Consider the following 21592-nt stretch of genomic DNA (forward strand, 5'->3'; position numbering starts at 1 on the left):
CAGACACAGAAATAAAGAGAAACATAAAAAGGTAAAGGAGCAGAAAATCTTAAGGAACTAAACAAGGATAAACCGTATCAACATATTGAGATAATTTCACACTCTAGCCTATCATTTTTTCCAAGAGGTGGAGGGATAATTTACCTTTCCTGTAGTCATGATACAGAAACAAAGTTATGCCTCTGGTTGCATTTATTAAGGAACAATGTACAATCCTAACATAGGCTAGGGATAGGAAGAGGCACTGAACCTGTGATTTCATTGGTTTAGGGCATCCCCATTGAGGAATTTCATCTCTCAATGGAGGCCAACACCTTCTAAGTACTGAGAAGTTAAAGTGATTTGCCCAGGGTCACACATCCAATATGTGTAATGATGGGATTGGCACCTAAGGTTTATCTGACTTTAAGGCTGGCTCTTTATCTACTATTTGGATTATTAGGATCTCCAAGGGTAGCTCAGGCTGAGAACCTGCAAGTTTGCAGTGCTCCTAAACTGTTCTGCTCCAGGGCAAAGACTGATAGCTGCCTTCCTGATCTGACTTCTGCAAGTTCCTGATTTCAGTTTGGGGTGAGCAACACATCTGTGGGCTCTGTATCTACTACTTCGGATCCTAACAAAAACATGAAAAACAACTTAATGGAGAAGCTACATTCTGTACTATTCAAATGCTTTTATATAACCAACAAACAGATGCAGCTAAGTGTCACAGTGGATTGAGCACTGGGTCTGGAGTCAGGAAGACTCCTCTTCTTAAGTTCAAATGTGACGTCAGATACTTACTAGATGTGTGACCCTGGGCAAATCACCTAACCCTGTTTGCCTCGGTTTCCTCATCTCTAAAATGAGCTGGAGAAGGAAATGGCAAACCACTCCAATATCTTTGCCAAGAAATCCCCAAATCGGGTCACGAAGAGTCAGGCACAACTAAATAATGACTGAACAACAACCAATAAATAGAATGGTTTTCCATCTCTTATACTTCACACTGATCAGTTATGTGACTGTAAAGACATATTCTCTGCAGAAAATCTGTGAAAGATTACCTGTTTCCCTGTCATATTTTCATTCAAGACATCCTCAACAGAACATTCTGATAAAGATTTCATGGTGTTGAAAAAGTCAACTTACATCTTTGTAGTTACTGATGTCACTAGCTTTATTTGGCAATGACACAGTACTTCAATTTCTCCATTATTCTGGTATCAGCCTCTCTTGAGATATTTTCAGCATGGATTTTTTTGGGGGGGGGGCACATACTTGACTAAGTCTATCTGCTCTTCCCCACCTTCTCTTCAGGGCCATTTCATCAGGTACTGAGATGTCAGAATCTAAATATGGCAGCTAAAGGTAGCTTATCAGTAAAAAGGATAAGCTGTTACAGAATCACTCATTTTGTATCTATTTGTTGCCTTCTTTCCAATCAAATCTATAAATGTTCTTGAAATGAGGTGACTTGTTTAGGTCTCATACCAAGTTTTCATCAGGTTTGCTTTCCCTTCCATTACTTTTCATTGTTTTGTAAGGTCGTACTGCTTATAGTTCTCCTCCATCTTTATCTGTAATGTTCTATAAGTGAGCTTGGACTCTAAACCAATGCTCCTCTTGGCCTCCAAGTGGAATGGTGACATGCTAACTAGCAAAATAATCAAGTGTTTGCTGGTTGAGACAGTTTCTGTGCTCTTTTGGTCTTGTAGTTGTAGTGTGACTAATTTACATCATAACCTACTCTAAGTGAAAATTAAAGTCCTGACTTCCTATTTTTTAGAGTCAATAACTTGTTAAAATAAATTGGACTAGGAACTATCGCACATTGTCTTCTCATCTTCTCATTACTTTTAATTTGGTATTGATTTCTATCCTTTCTCTGGTCTGACTGTATACAGAAAACCAATTAAGAAATGAATTCCTACTTTAGTAATCAATTGTTTCTTATCTTTTAGGATATGGTCAATTTCATCACTGAGATGTTATTCATTTGACTCTCTTCTAGATCTATAGAAGGCTTTGCAGTAGTCTGCAAGCCTTTGTCTTCATCTTTCTACCTCCACAACATCTCTGTGTGTGTGTATATATATATCCTTTTATCTAGACACACCAACATCACTCCAGTTCAGGGCCTCATCACTCAAACTGCTGGTCTCCTTGCCTCATTTCTCCCTCCTCCATTCCAATCTACTTGCCTATCAAAGTGATTTTCCGAAAGCATAAGTCTGATGACCCCACCCCCTATTTTTAATATTCATAAACATTAATTTAATTATTGGTATTCTTAAGTTTCTGGCACACAGTAAATGCCTTACAAATGCATTCTTGCTTGATGTGAGATCTTAATAAATACATTTCAGTGCCTTTCTATTACCTACTAGATAAAATATAAATTGCTTTGTTTGGCATTTAATAGTCTTCACAATTGGCCCTTTTGTGCATTTCTAGTCTTCTTATATCTTACTCCCCCTACACAATCTATGATCTACTGACCTATTTGCTATTCCTCTTTTACAATACTCGATCTTGTTTCCATGCCTTTCTATGGGCTGTCCCCCGTACTTGAAATGTTCTCCTTTCTCAACTTCAACTCCAGGAATCCCCGTCTTCCATCAAGACTCAGCTCAAATGCTATCTTCTGCAAGAGGCATTTCATGGTCCCCCCAGCTATGAAAGGTTACTTTCCATCTCCTCTATTTATGCCTATTTATTTACATGATGACTTCCCCATTATAATGTAAGCTCCTTGAGGGCAGGGACTGTTTTTATTTTTTCCTGTGGATCCCTAGCAGTTAGCACAGTGCCTGACAAATAGTAAAGGCAATAAATGATTTCAGGCTAACTTTGGACTCTTTCATTTTATAATCCCAAAACATATTTTCTGAGTATAAGGTTAGATATGAACTTGGTTGAGAAGGCATATTATATTTTTCACAGAATTTCTGTGCCCCTTCAGCTCTTCAACAGATTCTACATAAGCTGGGGTTGTCTTGTTTATACTCACCATAAGGTGAGAGGACTAAGTATCCCAAGAAATGAGGTTTCTTGTGACTTGAAGGCAAATGAAAAAAATCAACTCCTTTATTTATTTACTTCTCTGTGGAGAACCTATTAGCTACACATCAATTTAGATTAGCCTTTTTTATATCTTCTGATTTAATTGATAACAAGATATCAATATTGACATGGTTTTAATTTCCTCAGTAGTTTTATCATTGTTATCAGACAAAGATCTCACATCAATCAATCCATGCTAGGTACTTAGAATACAAATAATTAAATCAATGTTTATTAACTTTATGTTTATGGACAGTCTAAAAAGTGTGCAATTCTCATTATCCTCTTTCCTCTTTTATGCTACTCTATCCTCATCACCGCAAGAATAGTAGTAGAAGGAGGCCATATAGGAATGAGGATGATTTAAAAAAAGCAACTGTTCTTCATTTCATGGGTTGCCAGAGACAAAGAATTCATTACCTAATAGACAAATTTACCAAGACCTACTAGCCTGGCTTTCTTGAAGACATGAGGACACCTGCCAATCAGGATGACACATCAGGATAGAACTTTTGTGGAGGAAGGCCCCTGTTAAAACGCAAAAATGGCTACTCAAGGTGGCACATGCCTGTGATCCCTGCTGCTGGGAGAGACTGAGGCTGGAGGATCACTTGGGTTCAGGAAGTCTAAATTATAGTAGGCCTGAAGCTGACTAAGGTCTGAGTTAAGTACAGTGCCAATATGGCAAGCCCTTGGGAACCTACCAGAGTGTGTAAGGATGGAAGAACTAGCCTAGGTCAGGAAAATGGAGCAGGTTAAATCTTCTTTACTGATCAGCATTGGGACGTATTAATGGTTGTAGCCCTTCTGGCCCAGGAGAAATGGAGATACCCAGTCTCAAAAAACAAATGTATAATTTGGGAAAAGAAAATGTCTTTAACTTCCCTAGATTAAAGAAACTACCCTTTTATAAGGCAGAGATTGGGGCCTTGAGGGGATGAAGTAGAGGGTAAGTTAGGATTGGGTAAATCACTATAATGAGCTTGCCATTATAAGGAGACTGGGGATGGGCGGGGGGTGATGGAATGAAACTATGTCCACTTTTACCATTTCTCCAAGAACTAGCTCTGCTAAATTCTATGATTCCATCCCACCCCCTTACATATATAGAGCAAATCTGAGATGCTCAGAAACTTTTAAGTGTTCATCTTGGCTACAGAACCTAGAGACATCCTGTTCCCATCTAGAAAAATCCTAATTTGTCTCCCTTCTAAAAGACCTATTCTGCTTAATCAGAGGTGGAAAAATAGGGCAAAGAGCCTTTACAATGGGCACTGCTTTGGGATCCAGTAAGAGTGAGTTTGGAGCCCTTTGCTAACTGCATCACAGCAATTGTGAAGGCACAAAGGGCAGAGGAAACCCTGAGGTGCTGGCCCTGGGGACTGCTAGAAAGTTTATTCTTCCAAGGAGGCAGGAAGTAGCATTGTGGCAGAGGGATGAGGAGATAATGCCAACACAGCTGTAGGGGTAGAGCTGCCTGGCACAGAAACCTTGTTTGAGAAGAGTGACTCACAGCCATTGGGTAAGCACCTCACCCTACATTTGATGCCAAAGACAGTGTTCCTTCAGCATTTCTAGGTCAATTTCACGCAGGATAGGCAAATCTAAAGACCGGGCTGAGAATAGTTTTAATGGGCTTCCTTCTTCCACCCAGAGGATATAGGGACTTCAATCATGACTATTTCCCATACCAATTGGATGGGAAGGTGAGGGAGGGCAAGGAGGAACCATGAGACAGAGTTTACTTTGTATGGCCACTGGAAAAGGTGCTAGATTTGGTGGCAAAGAATCTGGGTTCACATCCTGGCTTGGCCACTAACTAGCCGCCCGGTCATGAGCAAGTAACTGCTTCTCCATGCTTTAGTTATCTGAGCTGAAAATTTTGGAGGTTGGATGAGATGGCCTCCATGGTCCCTTGCCAGCTTTAAATCATGTTCTGTGATCCTAAGATTAGGTCCCCAATCATTTCCTTATGAGGAGCTACTTGTGATTTTTATAAGTCTTATTACTGCCAAGTAAAAAATTATAGTAAGGTGAATGGTAATGGGGAATTCCTACAACCCAGGGCACCATGGTAGCAGCAGGTGACTTAGAGATTAAACAGGTGAAAATTAGAATTGAATGGTAGAAATATAATATTTAAAAGAGTCAGGGAGAAAAGTATCATTGCTTATTAAGACATACTCATATGAAGAAATGTAGTAAGCATCGATCAATCAGCAATCAATCAATCAACAGTGCCAGGCACTGTGTTGGGTCCTAGAGATACAAATACATAAAGAAAATAGTCCCTGCCTTCAGAGTTTACGTTCTATCAGGCAAGACAACATGTACACATATAATAATGTCCGTAATTCCTACATAATAAGTATAAGGTAATTTTGGAGACAAAGGCACTAGCACTAGCACTGTGGGGATCAGGACAGGCTTTGTACAGAAAGTGATACTTGAGTTGAGCTTTGAAGAAAACTTAACTCTCGGGGCAGCTAGGTGGCGCAGCGGATAGAGCATCGGCCCTGAAGTCAGTAGTACTTGAGTTCCAATCCAGCCTCAGACCAAACACTTGACACTTACAAGTTGTGTGACCCTGGGCAAGTCACTTAACCCCAATTGCCTAAAAATCTAAAAGAAAAAAAGAAAAAAAAAGAGAGAAAACTAACTGTCTTGTGGAAGTGAATGTTGAAAACTAAAAATGAATAAATTAATAAAAATCTTAGGAAAAAAAAAGAAAAGAAAACTAACTCTCATACTTGGAGACTTCACATTTTCCACAGCAGGTGTTACAAACATTCTCTTGTCTAAAGCTACCAACTAGCTACCTACCTTTCCAACTCCCTCTCAGCACAGGACCTTTACTCATATTTTGCTGAACAAAATTGAGATTATTTTTTTGCAAGCACCCTCTCTTCTCCAATTCCATATTTCAAATCATTTTGGCATCCTCCCTAATCTGATCCTCTTTTGCTCCGGTCTTAGAGGTTCAAAATCAGCCTAGCTTCTTTAACTATTAAGACACCTGAACCAATCTACTTTCTTTTTATCCAAGTATAATGACACACACAAAAAAATATCATTTTGTCTTCTTTCTTTTACTTTAAGCACTGCTCCAGGGGATTCTGACCCTGAATTCTTCTACATCTCAAAGATCATCCCAAGTTCTCTTAAAAGTTTTTATGCAATGGCATCAGGAAGTTTTGTTTGCTATGCCCACACCCCAAGAAACTCAACCATGTCTTCATATCTAGCCACTAGCTTCATAGCCCAGCAGGAGCAGTTATCATGTCATTCCCCCAGCTCCGAAGTCGTTTCTTCTCCAAGCTGAGGTCCAAGGATGGAGGAAGGGCTCAGGAGGCTTATCTAATTTTTCCAGGTTTTTCTCAGGTTGTGAGCTCCAACAGGAGTGTCTGTCTGTCTCTGTCTCTCTCTCACCTGCTAAAAAAGGTCAGATACAGGACAAGATGCTTTACTTCCCTGTAGACATGAGGTCAGAGGATATGAAAAAAGTCTTCCAAAAGAAGAAATGTAAACTGAAGGAATGCAGAAAAAGAAATGTCAACAAATATCTGAAAAATGTTTAAAATCACAAATGATCAGAGTAATGCAAAATAGTTTAAAATAACCCTGAAGTATCACTTCATACCAAAGTACCAAAGATGGCAAAAGCCAATGTTGAAAGGGCTGTTGGAAGATAAAAACAGAGGCAGCTAGGTGTTGCAGTGGATAGAGCATTGACCCTAGAATCAGGAGGACCTAAGTTCAAATCCAGCCTCAGACACATAACACTAACTAGCTGTGTGACTCTGGGCAAGTCACTTAACCCCAATTGCCTCACCAATAAAAAAAAATTTTTTTTAATTAAAAAAAAAAGATAAAAACATTATTTCAATGCTAATGAAGCTATAAATGGATCCAAAAGCTCTGTAAGACGATTTGGAATTAGAAGGTACTAAATTATTTATACTCTAATCCCATGAGCCTGAGAGCCATTTACACCCCAACAAAGTCAATGATAGAAAGAAAGACTCCTATGTACAAAAATACTCTTAGTAGCAATGTTGTAATAACAGAAAACTAGAAACAGATCATATGTCTCATGAGTGGGGAATAGCTGAAGAAATTATGATTTATAAATGTACTTATGAAATAACAAATATGAAGAATTCAGAAAAAAACATGGGAAGGTTTGTATGGCCCAATAAAGGAGAGCCAAAGGAACAATAAACCCAAAGGCCACAGGCTACAACAATATATATGAAAATAACATTAAGGCAGCAAAACTCAGGACAAATACAAAAGAAAAAGTTCAAAATTTTTAAAGGACAGACAAAATAAAATCATGTAAGTTTCTTCCCCCAAGATTTATCTTTATTCTTTCTGACAAGTTCCCTCTTTCTCCTTCACCCTCAGACTCCCCATGGCATTTTTTCCTCCCTTGCTGATTTCCAAGACAGAGGGACAAGTTGACGGCATTGGTGCAGGTGCCTTGTCTAGCCTTACAGAGCGTGTGTTGTTGATTCTGGACATCAAATAATGGCTGCCTGATCTGAAAACCAGGACCCATGAGTAAAGGATATTAACACTAAACTGCAGCAGGGGAGCCCTATGCCAGACCTGCTGAGGCTCATCTGGGAGTGGGAATCTCCATCCAGAGGCAAAGGATCTCATCCAAGGCGCAGACTCATCTACTTCATAGGAAACTTCAAGGGAAGAGTCTATTCCCAGGCTAAATTCAAGAGGCCTGCTAGGACAGGAGTCTTTCCCAGAACTGAGTAGACTGGCGTTCCTCCACTTTGCTATTTGGCTCATATCCATTGCTTTCCAGTAAAAACAAATTCCTGGGAGTTTTGTGGAAAGCAGTAAATCAGGTTGAACAGAAATCATTACACTCAAAATATGTTTACGTGACAGCACATGCATAACCTATAACAGATCACTTGCCATCATGGGGAGAGGGGATGGAAGGGAAGGAGGGAGAAAAAAATCTGAAACTCAAAATATTATAAAAAATGAATGTTGAAAACTATCTTTACAAGTAGTTGGAAATAATAAAATACTGTTTACCAAAGAAAAAGAAAAAAGAAATCACTCTACTTTCAAATTCATTGTTCTGTTTTCCATTTGGAAGTAGAAGAAGCAGAGCAATCCAAGTCCCTTATGCCACAGGTAAGGAAACTGAGGCAAGAGAAGTAAAGTGATGGGTCGAAAGTCACACATCTAGTAAGTGGTAAAGCCATGACTAGAACTTGTCATTCCTTCATTCCAGCAGGGCTCAAGTCCCATTTCTCTCATGAGCCCTTCCCTGAGGGCAAAACCAATAGCTCTCAGCTTCCTTATAATGAACTTTTCTAACAACTAGAGTGTTTCAGAAATGGAGTTGAATACCTCATGTTGAAATGTTCAAATTCAAGCAAAGGCTAGGTGGCGACACATTAGTTATGTTATGGTATAGTTATTTCTCTTTTGGGAGGAGAGCTAAACAGGATGGCCTCAAAGGTGCCTTCCAACACTAAAGTTCTAAGAATCTATGGTTCTGTTTCATCTCAGGTTCCAGCAATCTTTCCACAACTGACTTAGTGTACCCAATGTCTATAAAAATAATTTATCATTCAGTGCTTTATCCTGCTGGCTATCTTTTTATGTCTTCTTTCTTTTTTTAGATAAGATGGGTGTATAAAAGGGCAGAGGCTTTTCATGGTTTGCTAGCTCACTATTACTCAAGAGTGTGACAAAGCAGCCAAAAAAATTAATGCAATCTTGATCTCCATTGAAAGAAACAGTGTCCAGAATGAGGCAGATTCTAGTTCTTCTGGACTGAGATCTCACATCTAGAATGCTGTGTTCAGTTGCAGGGCTCACATTTTAGAAAGGTTGCTGACAAAACAGTATGATCAAGGAGACAGAACTCGAATTTACATAGTCTATGGATTAGAAGCCATACCAAGATTGGAAGACTGGTTGAAGGAACTTGTTGGTGGAGAAAAGACTTGGTGTTAAAGGGAGACAGAAAAATTATAATTATATTCAAATATTAACATGCAGAAGAGGACTTAGATTTGTTCTGTTTGGTGCCAAAGAGGAGGTCTAAGAATGATGTGTTTAAATTGCAAAGGAGAGGATGGCTTGCTCTAAAGTAAAACTTTCTACTGATTAGAGCACTCCTAAAGTGGAATGGGCTGATGGGAAAGGTGATTCTTATCACTGGAGATCCTGATTCAGTGGCTAGATGACCAGATGTGGGATAATTTGTGGAGGAGATTCCTGTGGGAATATGTGCCAGGCTACAGGTGCTTTCCAACTCTGAGTTTCTGTGATTTTATTCGGTAGTATGCTCCTCGAAGGCAAGGAGCAGGCTTCATTCAGCTTTCTGTTTCCCATGGCACCTAGCTGCTAAAACAATATTCTATCAACATGTTGGGTGTTCAAATAGTTCTTCAAGGCAATCACAGAATCACAGAATGCTTGGATTGGAAGCAACTTCAGAAGGTGTTTAGGCCAATCTCCTTATTTTACAAAGTGAAGTTCAGAATAAATCACTCGCTCAAGGTCACATAATTGTTTGTTTGTTTGCTTAATTAAATCTGAAGCCAGAATTCTTGCACCCAAGTCTTTAATAGGATTCTCATCTTAGGGATATTCTCAAGATTCACTGCAAATGGCACCATATAGCTAGTAGTAGAGCTAACTATATGGTGCCATTTGCAGTGAATCTTGAGAACATCATTGATACTGAATGGATAGAGCTTCCCCACCCTCCCCCAGTGGCAGCACTGTCTGGGTGAGATAGGGACCAAAACAGTGCCTTAGGTTCAGGTGCTCTGGCATAAGCTCTGCAAGATCTTACCTAGATACGTCCCAATGAATCCAAGGGCATAGAAGCTGGAGAGCACAAAGATGGTGCCAATTCCCAGGATGACGAGGCCTACATAGTAGGCCCCTAGGCAATCCAACCCTTCTATCTTCGGCTGGCTTGACATGGCCCGGGTAAAGCTAGAAGGAAAGAGGAGAAAAGAAAATTTGCCAAGTCCATTAAAGCCATCATACCCAGATTCTTGGGCTGATTCTACATAGCAGTAGAACCTTATGAAGACTCAAGATATTTGACTCAATTCAATTCAATAAACATTAAGTACCTACTCTATGCCAGGCCCTGTGCTGGGGATACAAAAAGAAGCAAATGACAGTCTCTGCCCTCAAGGAGCTTACCCTCTAATGAGGAAGACAAGATACAAGCAAATGTATACAAAGCAAGCTATATAGAGGATAAATAGCAAATAATTGAGAGGGAAAGCACTGGATAGTGAACACTTCCTCTACAAGATGGGAATTGAGTTGGGACTTAAAAGAAGTCAGTTATTCAGAAGGAAATTTAGCAGTCACTTAGTCCAAAATCCTCATATAAATGTGGGTTATTATTTTGATAAATAATAATAAGCCACAGTCAAACATTAACACATTAGTTTTATTTAGCTTATCAAGTTACTCCAGGTGATCAGGGCTAATCTTCTCTGAAGGAAAAGGTCACAAGACTAGGAAATTCTAACAGTGAGGGTGGATCAAGGTGCAACTCCCCAGAGAGCTGTAATTGTGATAAAGAATGGACACCACAAACACATTTATTCTAGCCTATTCAGCATAGAATCAGAAAATTTCAAGATGAGAAGGGATTTCAATAGTCATTCTACTCCAACCTTCCACTTACTAAATACATCCCTTTTATTTGAATACTTCCAGCAATGACATGCTTGCTACCTTCCAAGGCAGCCTATTTCATTACTAGACAGCCCTAACGGCTAGAAAGTTTTTCCACTTACTAATCCTTGTTTTACCCTTGGAGCCACTCAGAAGTTTAATCCTTCTTCCACAGAATAGACCTTCAAATATTTAAAGACATATATTTGTTAGTCATTGTTTTTTCTCTTCTAAGCATAATATAGAAGCAGCTAGGTGGTAGAGTGGATAAAACACTGGGTCTCGAGACAGGAAGACTCATCCAGCCTCAGACACTTACCAGCTGTGTGAACTGGGCAAGTCATCTGTAAAATGAACTGGAGAAGGAAATGACAAGAATACTCCAAATAGGGTCAATGAAGAGTTAGATGCTACTGAAAAACGATCAAATAACAACAAAAGCATAGCATGCCCAGTTCTTTCAAGTGCCCTTTATTTGACATTGGCTCTAGACTGCTCATCATCGTGGTCACCCTCCAGCTTGCCACTCTCCCCCTTACACCAAGAAAAGAACACTCTCTACTTCAGATGTGCTCTGATCAGGACATTGGTCCTAACATGGTCTAGTCTCGATTCGAATACCAATGTATTGCAAATATCCTACCCAGAAACTGGTTTTGGTGTTTCCTCTCTTAATTCAATCTCATCAATAAGACATCCATTTTGTGGCAACATTCTAATGCTCCTGCTCCTGGCAGGATGAAGGAAATTGGTTCTGTGCTTTGCATTGCAGGTCTTTCTCTGACATTTGTGCAAAGGGATTGAATGCCTGCTTTTACTAACTTTTCTTTTTCTACTCTCTCAAAGGTTGTTTGAAAATTCAACATGCCCATCTAAAGCTTCAAGAGAGGTGAAGTAGGAAGAGAGGAATCTGGCAGGACAGATGAGCATAGGCTGTAGAGGTCAGACCACATTTGCGACCCAGTGCCCTGAGATGTGAAGGCTCATACACTTTCAATGGTTCTCCATGGCCTGTTGGAGAAAAGTCCAAACTCTTCAGATTGGCATTGAAAGGCCCTCTAAATCAGGTCTCTACGTAGTTTTTCAGCTTTATCTCCCCATTCCCTAATATACATCCTTGGCTCAAGAAAGGCTGGGTTTCTGGTTGAACTTGGAATTAAAGTTTGCAGAGGAGAGGTGTGAAGTGAAGATAAGGAAGCAAATTAGAGCCTTGAGTGCTAGGACAAAAAGATTTTATTTTATCCTGCAGGGAAGGAAAAGATAGACTGGAAATAGGAGAGACTTAAGGTATGGAGAACAGTTTGGAGGCTATTATAATAGTCCAGAGAAGAAGTCATGAGAATTTGGATAGGTTGGTAATGATAACAGGTAGCATTTATGTAGAGCTTTAAAGTCTGCAAAATTTTTATAAATAAAAATTGGCTCATTTTATCTTCAGAACAACCATGGACAGTGGGTGCTATTATTATCTCCATTTTACAGAGGTGAATACTGTGGCAGAGGTAAAGTAACTTGCCAAGGGTCATACAACTAGTAATAGTCTGAGGTCATATCTGAACTCACTCAGGTGTTCCTGATTGCAGGTCCAAAGCTCTATCCATTGCACCATCTAGCTGCCTAGTAGTAGTGGGAGTAAAAAGAAAGATACTAATGCGAATTATCTTATACTTCAGAGAGAAACAATAGGACTTTGCAACAAAATGGATGTGGGGGTTGAGGGAAAGGGAAGAGTAAAAGCGAACTTCAAGCTTTTGAGCCTGGGTAACTAGGAGGTTAGTGATGCATAAATAGAAATAGGGAAATCTGGAGGAAGTATGGGTGTTGAGAGATGATAAATTGAGATCAGAACATGCTGAGAATGAGGCGCCATTGGAAAATCCACGTGAAAGGGTGCAACAAGTAGCTAGAAATGTGGGAATGGAAACTGGGGAGAGGTCAGGGCTGCCTATGTATGCATGTGGGAGTTATTTGCATAGAGAGGGTAATTAAAGCCAGGAGAATAGACAAGATTGTCAAGGGAACAAACTGGAGGGGGAAAAAAAAGAAAAGAAAGCTAAAAATGCCAATATTTTGTGAGCAACAGGAAGAGGAGGAGAAAGAAGTTAAAGAAGAAGTTTAGTAGCTACACTATCTGTGGACCCAGGACTGTACACACAGAAGGCATAAATAGGACAAATAGCCAATAGACTTAGCTTCACAGTCTGTCCAAACTCTGGGCACTTAATCTATATGAAAGCTGCCTGCTAATTCCTACCTGTCTTGGCTGAATAACCTCTTCCTCCCCTCACCCCCTTCTTTGCCTGCGTTATCTTGCCAGACAGTGATTTTCCTGTTTAATGGTCCTGGACCCTCCTGTCCCACTGCTGTCCATGCCCCACAGTGAATCTGATGGGTGGGGGTGGGGACGGGGATGGCTATGACAAGATCACATTAAATCCAAATGTTTTTGCTTGGTTTTGAAGACTCTCTTCAATGTTTCCACTCCACTTAGCCAACATGCAGACGCTGTTTTGGCTTCCCAGATCACTTCACAGTGCTATGAACACACCATTCTTACTTCCTCATTTTATCTCTCCTGTACCCTCTCCAATCTTTACCATCGTTGAAGGTCCATCTTAAATTCTCTATCTTCTGGGAAGCCTGTCCTGACAACTTCAGTCCGTAGCATTTCTTCTTTCTGATATTTTTCCTTTACACCATACAATATAAGGTAGCACTGAATGATAGCTAGTAGGTTCCCCATATATCTTTTTAGACCAGACCTGTGATTTCCTTGGTATAGGAAATTCCCACTACCAATAAAATCCATGATTATTTTTGTTAAATCATAATTCCCCTCACATTTTGGAGCTTAAAGTCTTGGAGAAATCCCTAGGACACAGAGAGGATGGCTGAGTGACTTGCTCAAAAAGCCACTATGTGTCACAGGCAGCGCTTGAGCTCAGATCTTCCTGCCTTTGAAGGAAACTTTTTATACTTTGCATCTTGCTGTTCCTAAGGCTCTCAATAAAGACTTTGTTATTGATTAGTTGGGGGAAGGGGAACAAAGAAGGAGATAAGGGGAAGGCAAAAGGGAGAAGATGAAGGGCTGGTGGGAAGAGAGGGTGGGAGGGATGCCCCAGAGGAGTTTGTGTCCTTTCTGAAGTTAGGATTAAAATTAAAATTGATAGAACACAACCCAAGTCACCCACCTAAAAAGTCCAGAATAGCTAGCTCCCTGCTTTAGGGGAGAAAAGGGCAGGAGGAGGAAGGAATGTTAAATCATCCTTCAGCTGGAGAGAGAATATTTCTATGCTTTGGATCATAGATCAAAGTAGTATCATTTTTCTTCTTAACAAGTACTCTAAACCAGGGCTTCTTAAACTTTTTCCACTCACAACATCTTCAACACTTCTTAAACTGTGGGTTGAGACCCCATAGCCATGGTTTAAGAAATGCTGCTAGAACCTGGTTGAAAAGAAGATAATACATGGGTAGTATTACGGCTAGAAAAGACCATTTGACTGGGAGCCAGAAGATTTGTTTTGAGGTTGGTCCTACTTCAGCCACTGGATGACCTTAGGTATGTTAGTTTCCCTAGGATTGAATTTCTTCATCTGGTTAGAAAAATCTGAAACAAAAATCTACTACAGGAATGAGTGAAAGAAAGTCTTTTTTACGCTTCTCCCTGGAGAAGCATGGGCACTTGTTCAGTGGTACAATGAACTTTCAAATAGTAAGATCCATACTCCACCCACCAGGGCTAGGATTGGTCTAGTTCATCTGAGTTACACTCTTCCTGGACAGCCCATTCCCATGTTCTTCCATGTTCTGTTAACTCTGCCCACGTTACCCATCCTGTGTTTAAAATAGAGGCTATCTCCACCCTCAGGGTGTGTCAGTTAATGTTCAATAAGCTTATTAAGCAAGCCTAGTGGAGAAAAGCCTTTGCTCTGTTGAGGCCTGGTCCTTGACCCTGAAGGGTTGCAACCAGTTTAGTCTCCAGGGCTCTTTCTTTTGGGGCAGCGAGGTGGCTCAGTGGATAGAGCACCAGCCGTGAAGTCAGGAGGACCTGAGTTCAAATCCGGCCTCAGACACATAACACTTATTAGCTGTGTGACCCCAGGCAAGTCACTTAATCCCGAATGCCAAAAAAAAAAAAAAAAAGTTGTTGTTTACAGAATGTTTGGTGCATTTTCTGATTGGTTGAGGGACTATCACCCACAACATCTTGGAATTTCTTATCCTGCTGTGGAACTTAACTCCCTAAAAGCTTTCCCACATCTTTCAAATAGAAATATTATTTTAGGGGTGTGAGAGGTTAATGGTGGTGGGTTTGGGAGGAGGTGAGGAGCTCCTTAAGAGTAAGAGAAAAGGATGAAAGAATTTTAGAACTGGAAGGTACCTTAGAGGCTGCCTAGTGCAATCAACATGAATCCCCTTTACAACTCACCTGACAAACGGCCATTCATTCAGCTTTTATTTTAAAACCTCCAGTGAAGGAGAAATCACTATTTCTGGAGGTAGTCCATTCCTTTTGATGGACATTTTTTCCTTACATGAAGCCTAAATCTGCCTTGCTGCAAATTCTATCCATTACTCTTACATCTGCCCAAGTCAAATTAAGTCTGATTCTTCTTCCACATGGCACTTCAAATATCTGTGGACAGCTATCATGTTTTCCCTAAAATATTCTTCTTTTCTTTCATTTTTCCTCGTGTGGCATGATCAAGGCCCTTCACTACCCTGGTCCACCCTCTTTTGGACATTCTACAACTTGTTCAAGGCCTTCCTAAAATGTGGTGCCCAGAGTTGAACACAATTCTCCAGATGTAGTCTGCCAGGGGAAGAGTATAGCAGGTCAATCACTTCCTTGTTCCTGGACACTATATGACTCTCGAGGCAAACTAAGATCACACCAACTTTTTGGACTATGATGTTCCACTATGACTGACACTGAGTTTGCAGCACATTAAAACACCTAGATACTCTTCAGACTCATTGTATCTAGCCACCTTGAGGCCATTTTGGACTTGTTAGGTTGTTTGTTTTGTTTTGTTTTTTGTTAAACTAAATATAAATCAAATTTTATATTTATCTCTACTAACTGGATGTGGCTCAGATTTTAGTCTATTGAGATCTATTTGTATCCTGATTCTTTCATTCAGTGTTTTAGCCAGCCCTATCCCCCTAATTTTTGGGAAAAATGTAAAACAAGAGGCAAACACAGATCCCTGGGGTACTCCATTAGAGACTCCTTCCAAGTTGACATTGAGCCATTATAATGACTATTTCTTAGGTTTGGCCAATCAACCAGTTTCAGACCAGTTCCATCTTACCATGATAAATATGCAAAATGCTTTGCCAAAATATAAATAAATCTGGCATTTCCCTCATCTACCAGAATAGTAAAGAGGCCAAGGACTCCCACTACATCCAGGGCCAACTCCAGTTGTCCTGATCTATATCTCGCCATTGGACCCAGATGGCTCCCAAGGAAAGAGTGAGGCTGGTGACTTTCCATAGCCCTCCCTCACTTAAATCCAACTCACTTGCATGTCATAGCATCATCTCCCTGATGTCATGGTCCTATTTGAGAACAAAGGAAAAACAACAACAACAACATTGTAAAAAAAAGGAAAGAGACTAGCCTGGTATGACCTGTTGTTGGTGATCGTTAACTACTCCTTTACTAATATTTTCTAGAATATTACCAGGAATTGAAGTCAAGTATATTAGCCTATAACTCATGGATTCTGTTTTCTTCCCTTTTTTTGAAAATTCAGACATTTGAACCTTTCCAGTCCAGTGGTACTTTTACTTGAGTAGCTAACTACAAGGTAGACAAACAACAGCAGCAGAGAGACCTAGAAATTCACTACAGATAAAATCTAAGAAAGAAACCAATACCAAAACCCACAGTTTCAGATGTCTATACACAAATACACAAGGTATAGGTAACAAGCATAGGGAATCAACAATCCTAAGGCCAGGAGGCAAATTTCACTTGGTAGGTCCATTGAGACTTGGCAGAAATCTAGTTCAAGAAAGGTTAGCCATATTCAAAAGCAACAGGATAAGTAGAGGAGAGGAAAGGAAAAGCAGCATTGAATTTTAAGAGAAACATTCATGGGGAGATCTAAGGCCCAGAGGGGTAAGCATGGTGGAGAACGTACGGATGAAGATCAGCAGGGGCAGAACGAGAATTGAAATCATGATCACAGTATGCCACAGACCACCTGGACGGAAAAGGAAATGCATAAAGACATTTAGGAAACAGACCACAAGCCTAGTACATAGGCATAATATAGTAGTGATGGGGGATTTGAATTATCTGAACATCTGCTACCAAAAGTAGAAGAGCCAGTAATGTCTGGATTTATATTAATGATAATTTCATCCTTCCAAAGGTAGAGGAAGCATCAAAGGGAACTGTGGTTTTGTAGCTCATCTTTGCCAACAAGGAGAAACTGGTTGCTGCAGTGAAAATGATGAGAACTTTGTGGAAAAAGTGCCAGCTTCATCTAAGAACCGGTGACAGAAAAGGAGAAAAAAATCAGGGTACAATCAAATACATGCCAGATTGTAGGAAAGCATATTTCTCAACATTGTTATTTAAAGTTTTGAGTTCTAAATTCTATCCCTCCTTCCCTTCCTTCCCCCCTCCCCAATATGGTAAGCAGTCAGATATAGGTTATACATGTGCAATTATGTAAAACATTTCCATATTAGTAATTTTGTATAAGAAGACCCGAAAAAGAAAAAAATGAAAGAAAGCAAAAAATAGTATGCTTCAGTCTCTATTAATGTCAGTTCTTTCTCTGGAGGCGAGTATCATGAGTCCTTTGGGATTTTCTTGGATCCTTGTATTGCTAAGACGAACTAAGTCATTCACAGTTCTTCATTGAACAATATTGCTGTTACTGTGTACAACATTCTCCTGGTTCTGTTCACTTCACTATGCATCAGTTCATGTAAATCTTTCCAAGTTTTTCTGAAATCACCCTGCTTGCCATTTCTTATAGCACAATAACATTCCATTACAATCACATATCACAACTTGGTTAACCATTCTCCAATTGATGAGCATCCCTTTGATTTCTAATTCTTAAGCCACCACAAAAAGAGCCGCTATAAATACTTTTGTAAAAATAGGACCTTAGGAAAGCATATTTCAAAGCATTCACAGAAAAGACAGGTAGGATCTCATGGCTTAAAATTCTCTCTGGAAAGTTAGCCCTGTATAGGTAAAGGAAACTCTCCAGAATGAAATTCTGAAGACACTAAGAGAAACAATTACAATAAGAGGGAAAATGGTCTTTGTCTAAAGAGACCAGAGTGGATGTATCAATTAACTTAGATGGAAAAAGAGAAATGGAGAAAATGGGAAACAAAGGGGGATGTAACTATGTAAGAATAGTGTTAGGAACTTAGAATGAGCTAAGGTTGTTGAGAAAATGTAAGGACAATATAACCTTAAAACATTTCCCAAACCTATATATTTGGGGAAAGAGGCTGTATAGTATAGTGAATAGTTGGTTTTAGACTTGGAAAGATCTGAGTTCAGGTCCTCCTTCTGACCCACAAATTGGCCATGTGCCCCTGGGCAATTCACTTAATTTTTAAGAGCCTCAGGCAAGTTTCTAAGACCTCAGAAAAAGGTGGAGAACCCTTGTTTATTTACATTGGTACAGGCAGTTTCTTGACTTGTTCCCTATATCACTAAAACCAAAGGTCACTGAAAAATTGAGGAAAAGAGAAATATCAAAGGAGAGAGAAGATCATAGTTCATAGTGGATGACACTGGGTAGAAATAAAAACAAAACTGTTTAATTCTTATTTGTCTTCTGTTTCTTTTCCTCAAAGGAGAATAATTTGACTAAAAAAGAGAATAAAAAATGACCAAGAGTGAGTTGAGATCCAAGGTATGTAGGAAGATGGTAAGGCAGTGCTTAGCTTTCCATGATGAGTTTGAGTCCTCAGGCCCACATAAATAACATACTTTGATCTTTGAAATACTAGAAAAGAGGAGAAGTGATGCAGGAGTGGATAAAGGCCAATACTGTCCTATTTTTTTTTAAATGAACCATAGTGTCTGGGACTGGGAGGTGATAGTACCATCGCAGTCTGTCCTGCCCTAGTCAGACCACATGTGAAATAATGTTGTTCAGTTCTGGTTATTTCATATTAGGAAGAAGGTGGTCAAAAGGCCTTGAGATGACAAAATATGAGGATTAGATAAATAAACTGGGGATATTTGGGATAGCTAGGAGGTGCAGTGGATAAGAGCACTGGGCTTAGAATTAGGAAGAGTCATCATTATGAGTTCAAATCTGGCTTCAGACACTTAGAACCTGAACAAGTTACTTAACCCTGTTAAAAAACTCATTTTGTTCATCTGTAAAACAAGCTGGAGGAGGAAAGAGCAACCACTCCAGTATCTTTGCCAAGAAAACCCCAAATGGGGTAACAAAGAGTCTGATGTGACTGAAATGCCCTAACAACAACAATTTGGGTGAGAAGAGAAAGAAAAGAGAAGCCTAAAAGAGGACACGATTGCTATTTTTAAGTATTTGAAAAAAAAAATCACATGAAAAGGGCATTAGTCTTGTTCTGCTTGGTTCTTACAATTAGAACTAGTAGTTAAAGGGTAGGTGTTATAAAGAGAAGATTTTTAGCTCAATGTAAGGAAAAAATTTATAAAATTGGATCTATACAAGACTGGAATGGGCTGTCCTGAGAAGTGGTGAGATCTCACTGGAAGTCTTCAAGAAGAGACTGGATGACCATTTGTTAAATATGTTACAGAGGGGATTCTCATTCAGGTATGAGTGGGTCTAGATGGCCTCTAAAGTCCACTCCAAGTCTGAGATTCAGTGAATGGAAAACAAACTCAACCTAAATGAATAATGTGACATGGCACACACACACACACACACACACACACACACACACACACACACACACATACACACACACACACACAGAGCTAATTCAGTATGGGGTAATGTGAACAGAAGCACAGAATTCATAATGACCTATATACAGGTGAGGGTCTTACTCTACTCTTCTCTGGTCAGATCATATTGGGTTCTGAACAATTTTAGGGAGGGAACTGACAAACTGGAGAATATTAAAGCCTCTATTTCCTCATCCGTAAAATGGGGATAATTATAGCACCGACCTCATAAGGTTGTTGTGAGAATCGAACGTGATAACACACGGAAAGCAGTCTGCAAACTTTAAAGCACTATCTAAATGTCAAATGCGATATTAAAAGAGGGGCAAACAGAGCGGTGAAATGATCACAGATCATGGTTCGAAGAAACCAGGAATGTTTAGCTTGGCGAAGAAAAGACAAGGGGATAAGGAATAGAACATGTGACTGTCTTCAAAATACTTGAAAGGTTTTCAAGAGGAAGAGGGATTTTTCTTTTGGCTCCAGAAGACAAACTCAACAGATGGAAGTCCCAGGGAGGCAGATTTCTGCTCAATCTAAGGAAGATCTTTCTATAACATCAAGAATGTCTAAAAAAGGAATGGGAGGCTTCAGGGCATTCCCCTGAGTTTCCCATCACTAGAGGTCTTCAAGTAAAAGCCGAATGACCGTTTTTTCAGCCATGTTGTAGAAAGGACTCCTGCTCAGGGACCGGTTGTGCTAATAACCTCTGAGGTCCTTCCCACTCTGATGTTCTAGGACTCTTTCCCTATGAGCCATTAAGCAGTTTTGTCTCCCCCATGGTTAGAATGAGTATGCGCCATGGTCATAATTTCTGGTTTATAGGAATCATATATTTCAAATCCAATTAAGTCAATATTTGGTGTCCCCAGTTCTGCCATTTAAAAGAGAAGGTACAGTTCTTTCCACACATAAAATTAACAGAGGAACAAGTAGCTCTTTTGGGTGTCTAGCTCAGTAATACAATAAAGTAATAGAAAGCAATTTCCTTTGGAAAATAATCTGTATAGGGGCAGAGAGATGTAGTATATATGGACATACAGAGAGTGATTATTTATTTACTTTTAGTTCTATCTTTGAAGTTTGCATGGTTATCTTTTTTTCCCCCACCAATGAAACCTCAGGACATTGGGATTTCTTTCCTTCTCTTTATGAAATCCAGAGAAGTCCTATAAAAGGGGAAGTGGGGAGGGGAGGAGGTGGCCTCACCAAGTAGCTCTCACCCAGGCTCCTTGAATTTGAGATACTTAGCTCCTGACTGCTTCTACTTCTATCAGAAAGGGAGGGCAAGGGTCTGGCTCAAATGCAGCATTTAAGCAATCTAATCCTGCCTCTCACTATCTTCCAAGCTTCATAAAACTCCCACTACTAAAAGGAAAATAAAACTTCACATCCAAACTAAAGTAGCTCCAATGCCAAAATAATCCCTTGCATTTGTATGACATTTTGCACTTTTCCAAGTGCTTTCATATTCATTATTTCATGAAAGTCTGGGAAGTTAGCAGGTCAGATACTTTCAATCACTTTCCATAAGTGAGAAAACTGATGATAAGAGAGCTATGGCTGACTTCCCCATAGTTATAGGGTTATTTAATGGCAAGGCTAGGATGCCTCTTACTTGTAGGTACTACATTCTATCCACTGCAACATACTATCTTTTTGACCCCTTAAAAATAAGAGAGGATAATGTTCCCCCTGTTTTTACAGAGAAGTTTGTGACCTTGGGTGTGGCACTGGAATCAGGAGTCATCAAATCTGGGTTTTGGTCCCAGCTCTGGCATTTACAAGCTATGTGACCATGGGTAAGGGACTTTTGTGACTCTCCATTTCCTTTTCTGTACATAAAGGCAAAGAGGACTTCGCTGTGGCAAGAGGAATTGGACACAATTGTTTGTGTTGTCCCCACCATTGTTTTGGGAC

General features: G+C 39.8%; 1 protein-coding gene across 1 annotated transcript in view; it reads right to left on the minus strand.

Annotated features, from left to right (window-relative positions):
* PEMT (phosphatidylethanolamine N-methyltransferase) overlaps positions 1 to 21592 on the minus strand; it is a 158397-nt gene that overhangs the window by 15708 nt on the left and 121097 nt on the right. Inside the window, exon 4 of the mRNA XM_027874443.1 lies at positions 9887 to 10032. Within this exon, the coding sequence (XP_027730244.1) occupies positions 9887 to 10032 (146 nt within the window). The remainder of the gene's footprint in view (positions 1 to 9886; positions 10033 to 21592) is intronic.

Source organism: Vombatus ursinus, unplaced genomic scaffold, assembly GCF_900497805.2.
Source record: "Vombatus ursinus unplaced genomic scaffold, bare-nosed wombat genome assembly UNPS02014807.1, whole genome shotgun sequence".
Lineage (NCBI taxonomy): Eukaryota > Metazoa > Chordata > Mammalia > Diprotodontia > Vombatidae > Vombatus > Vombatus ursinus.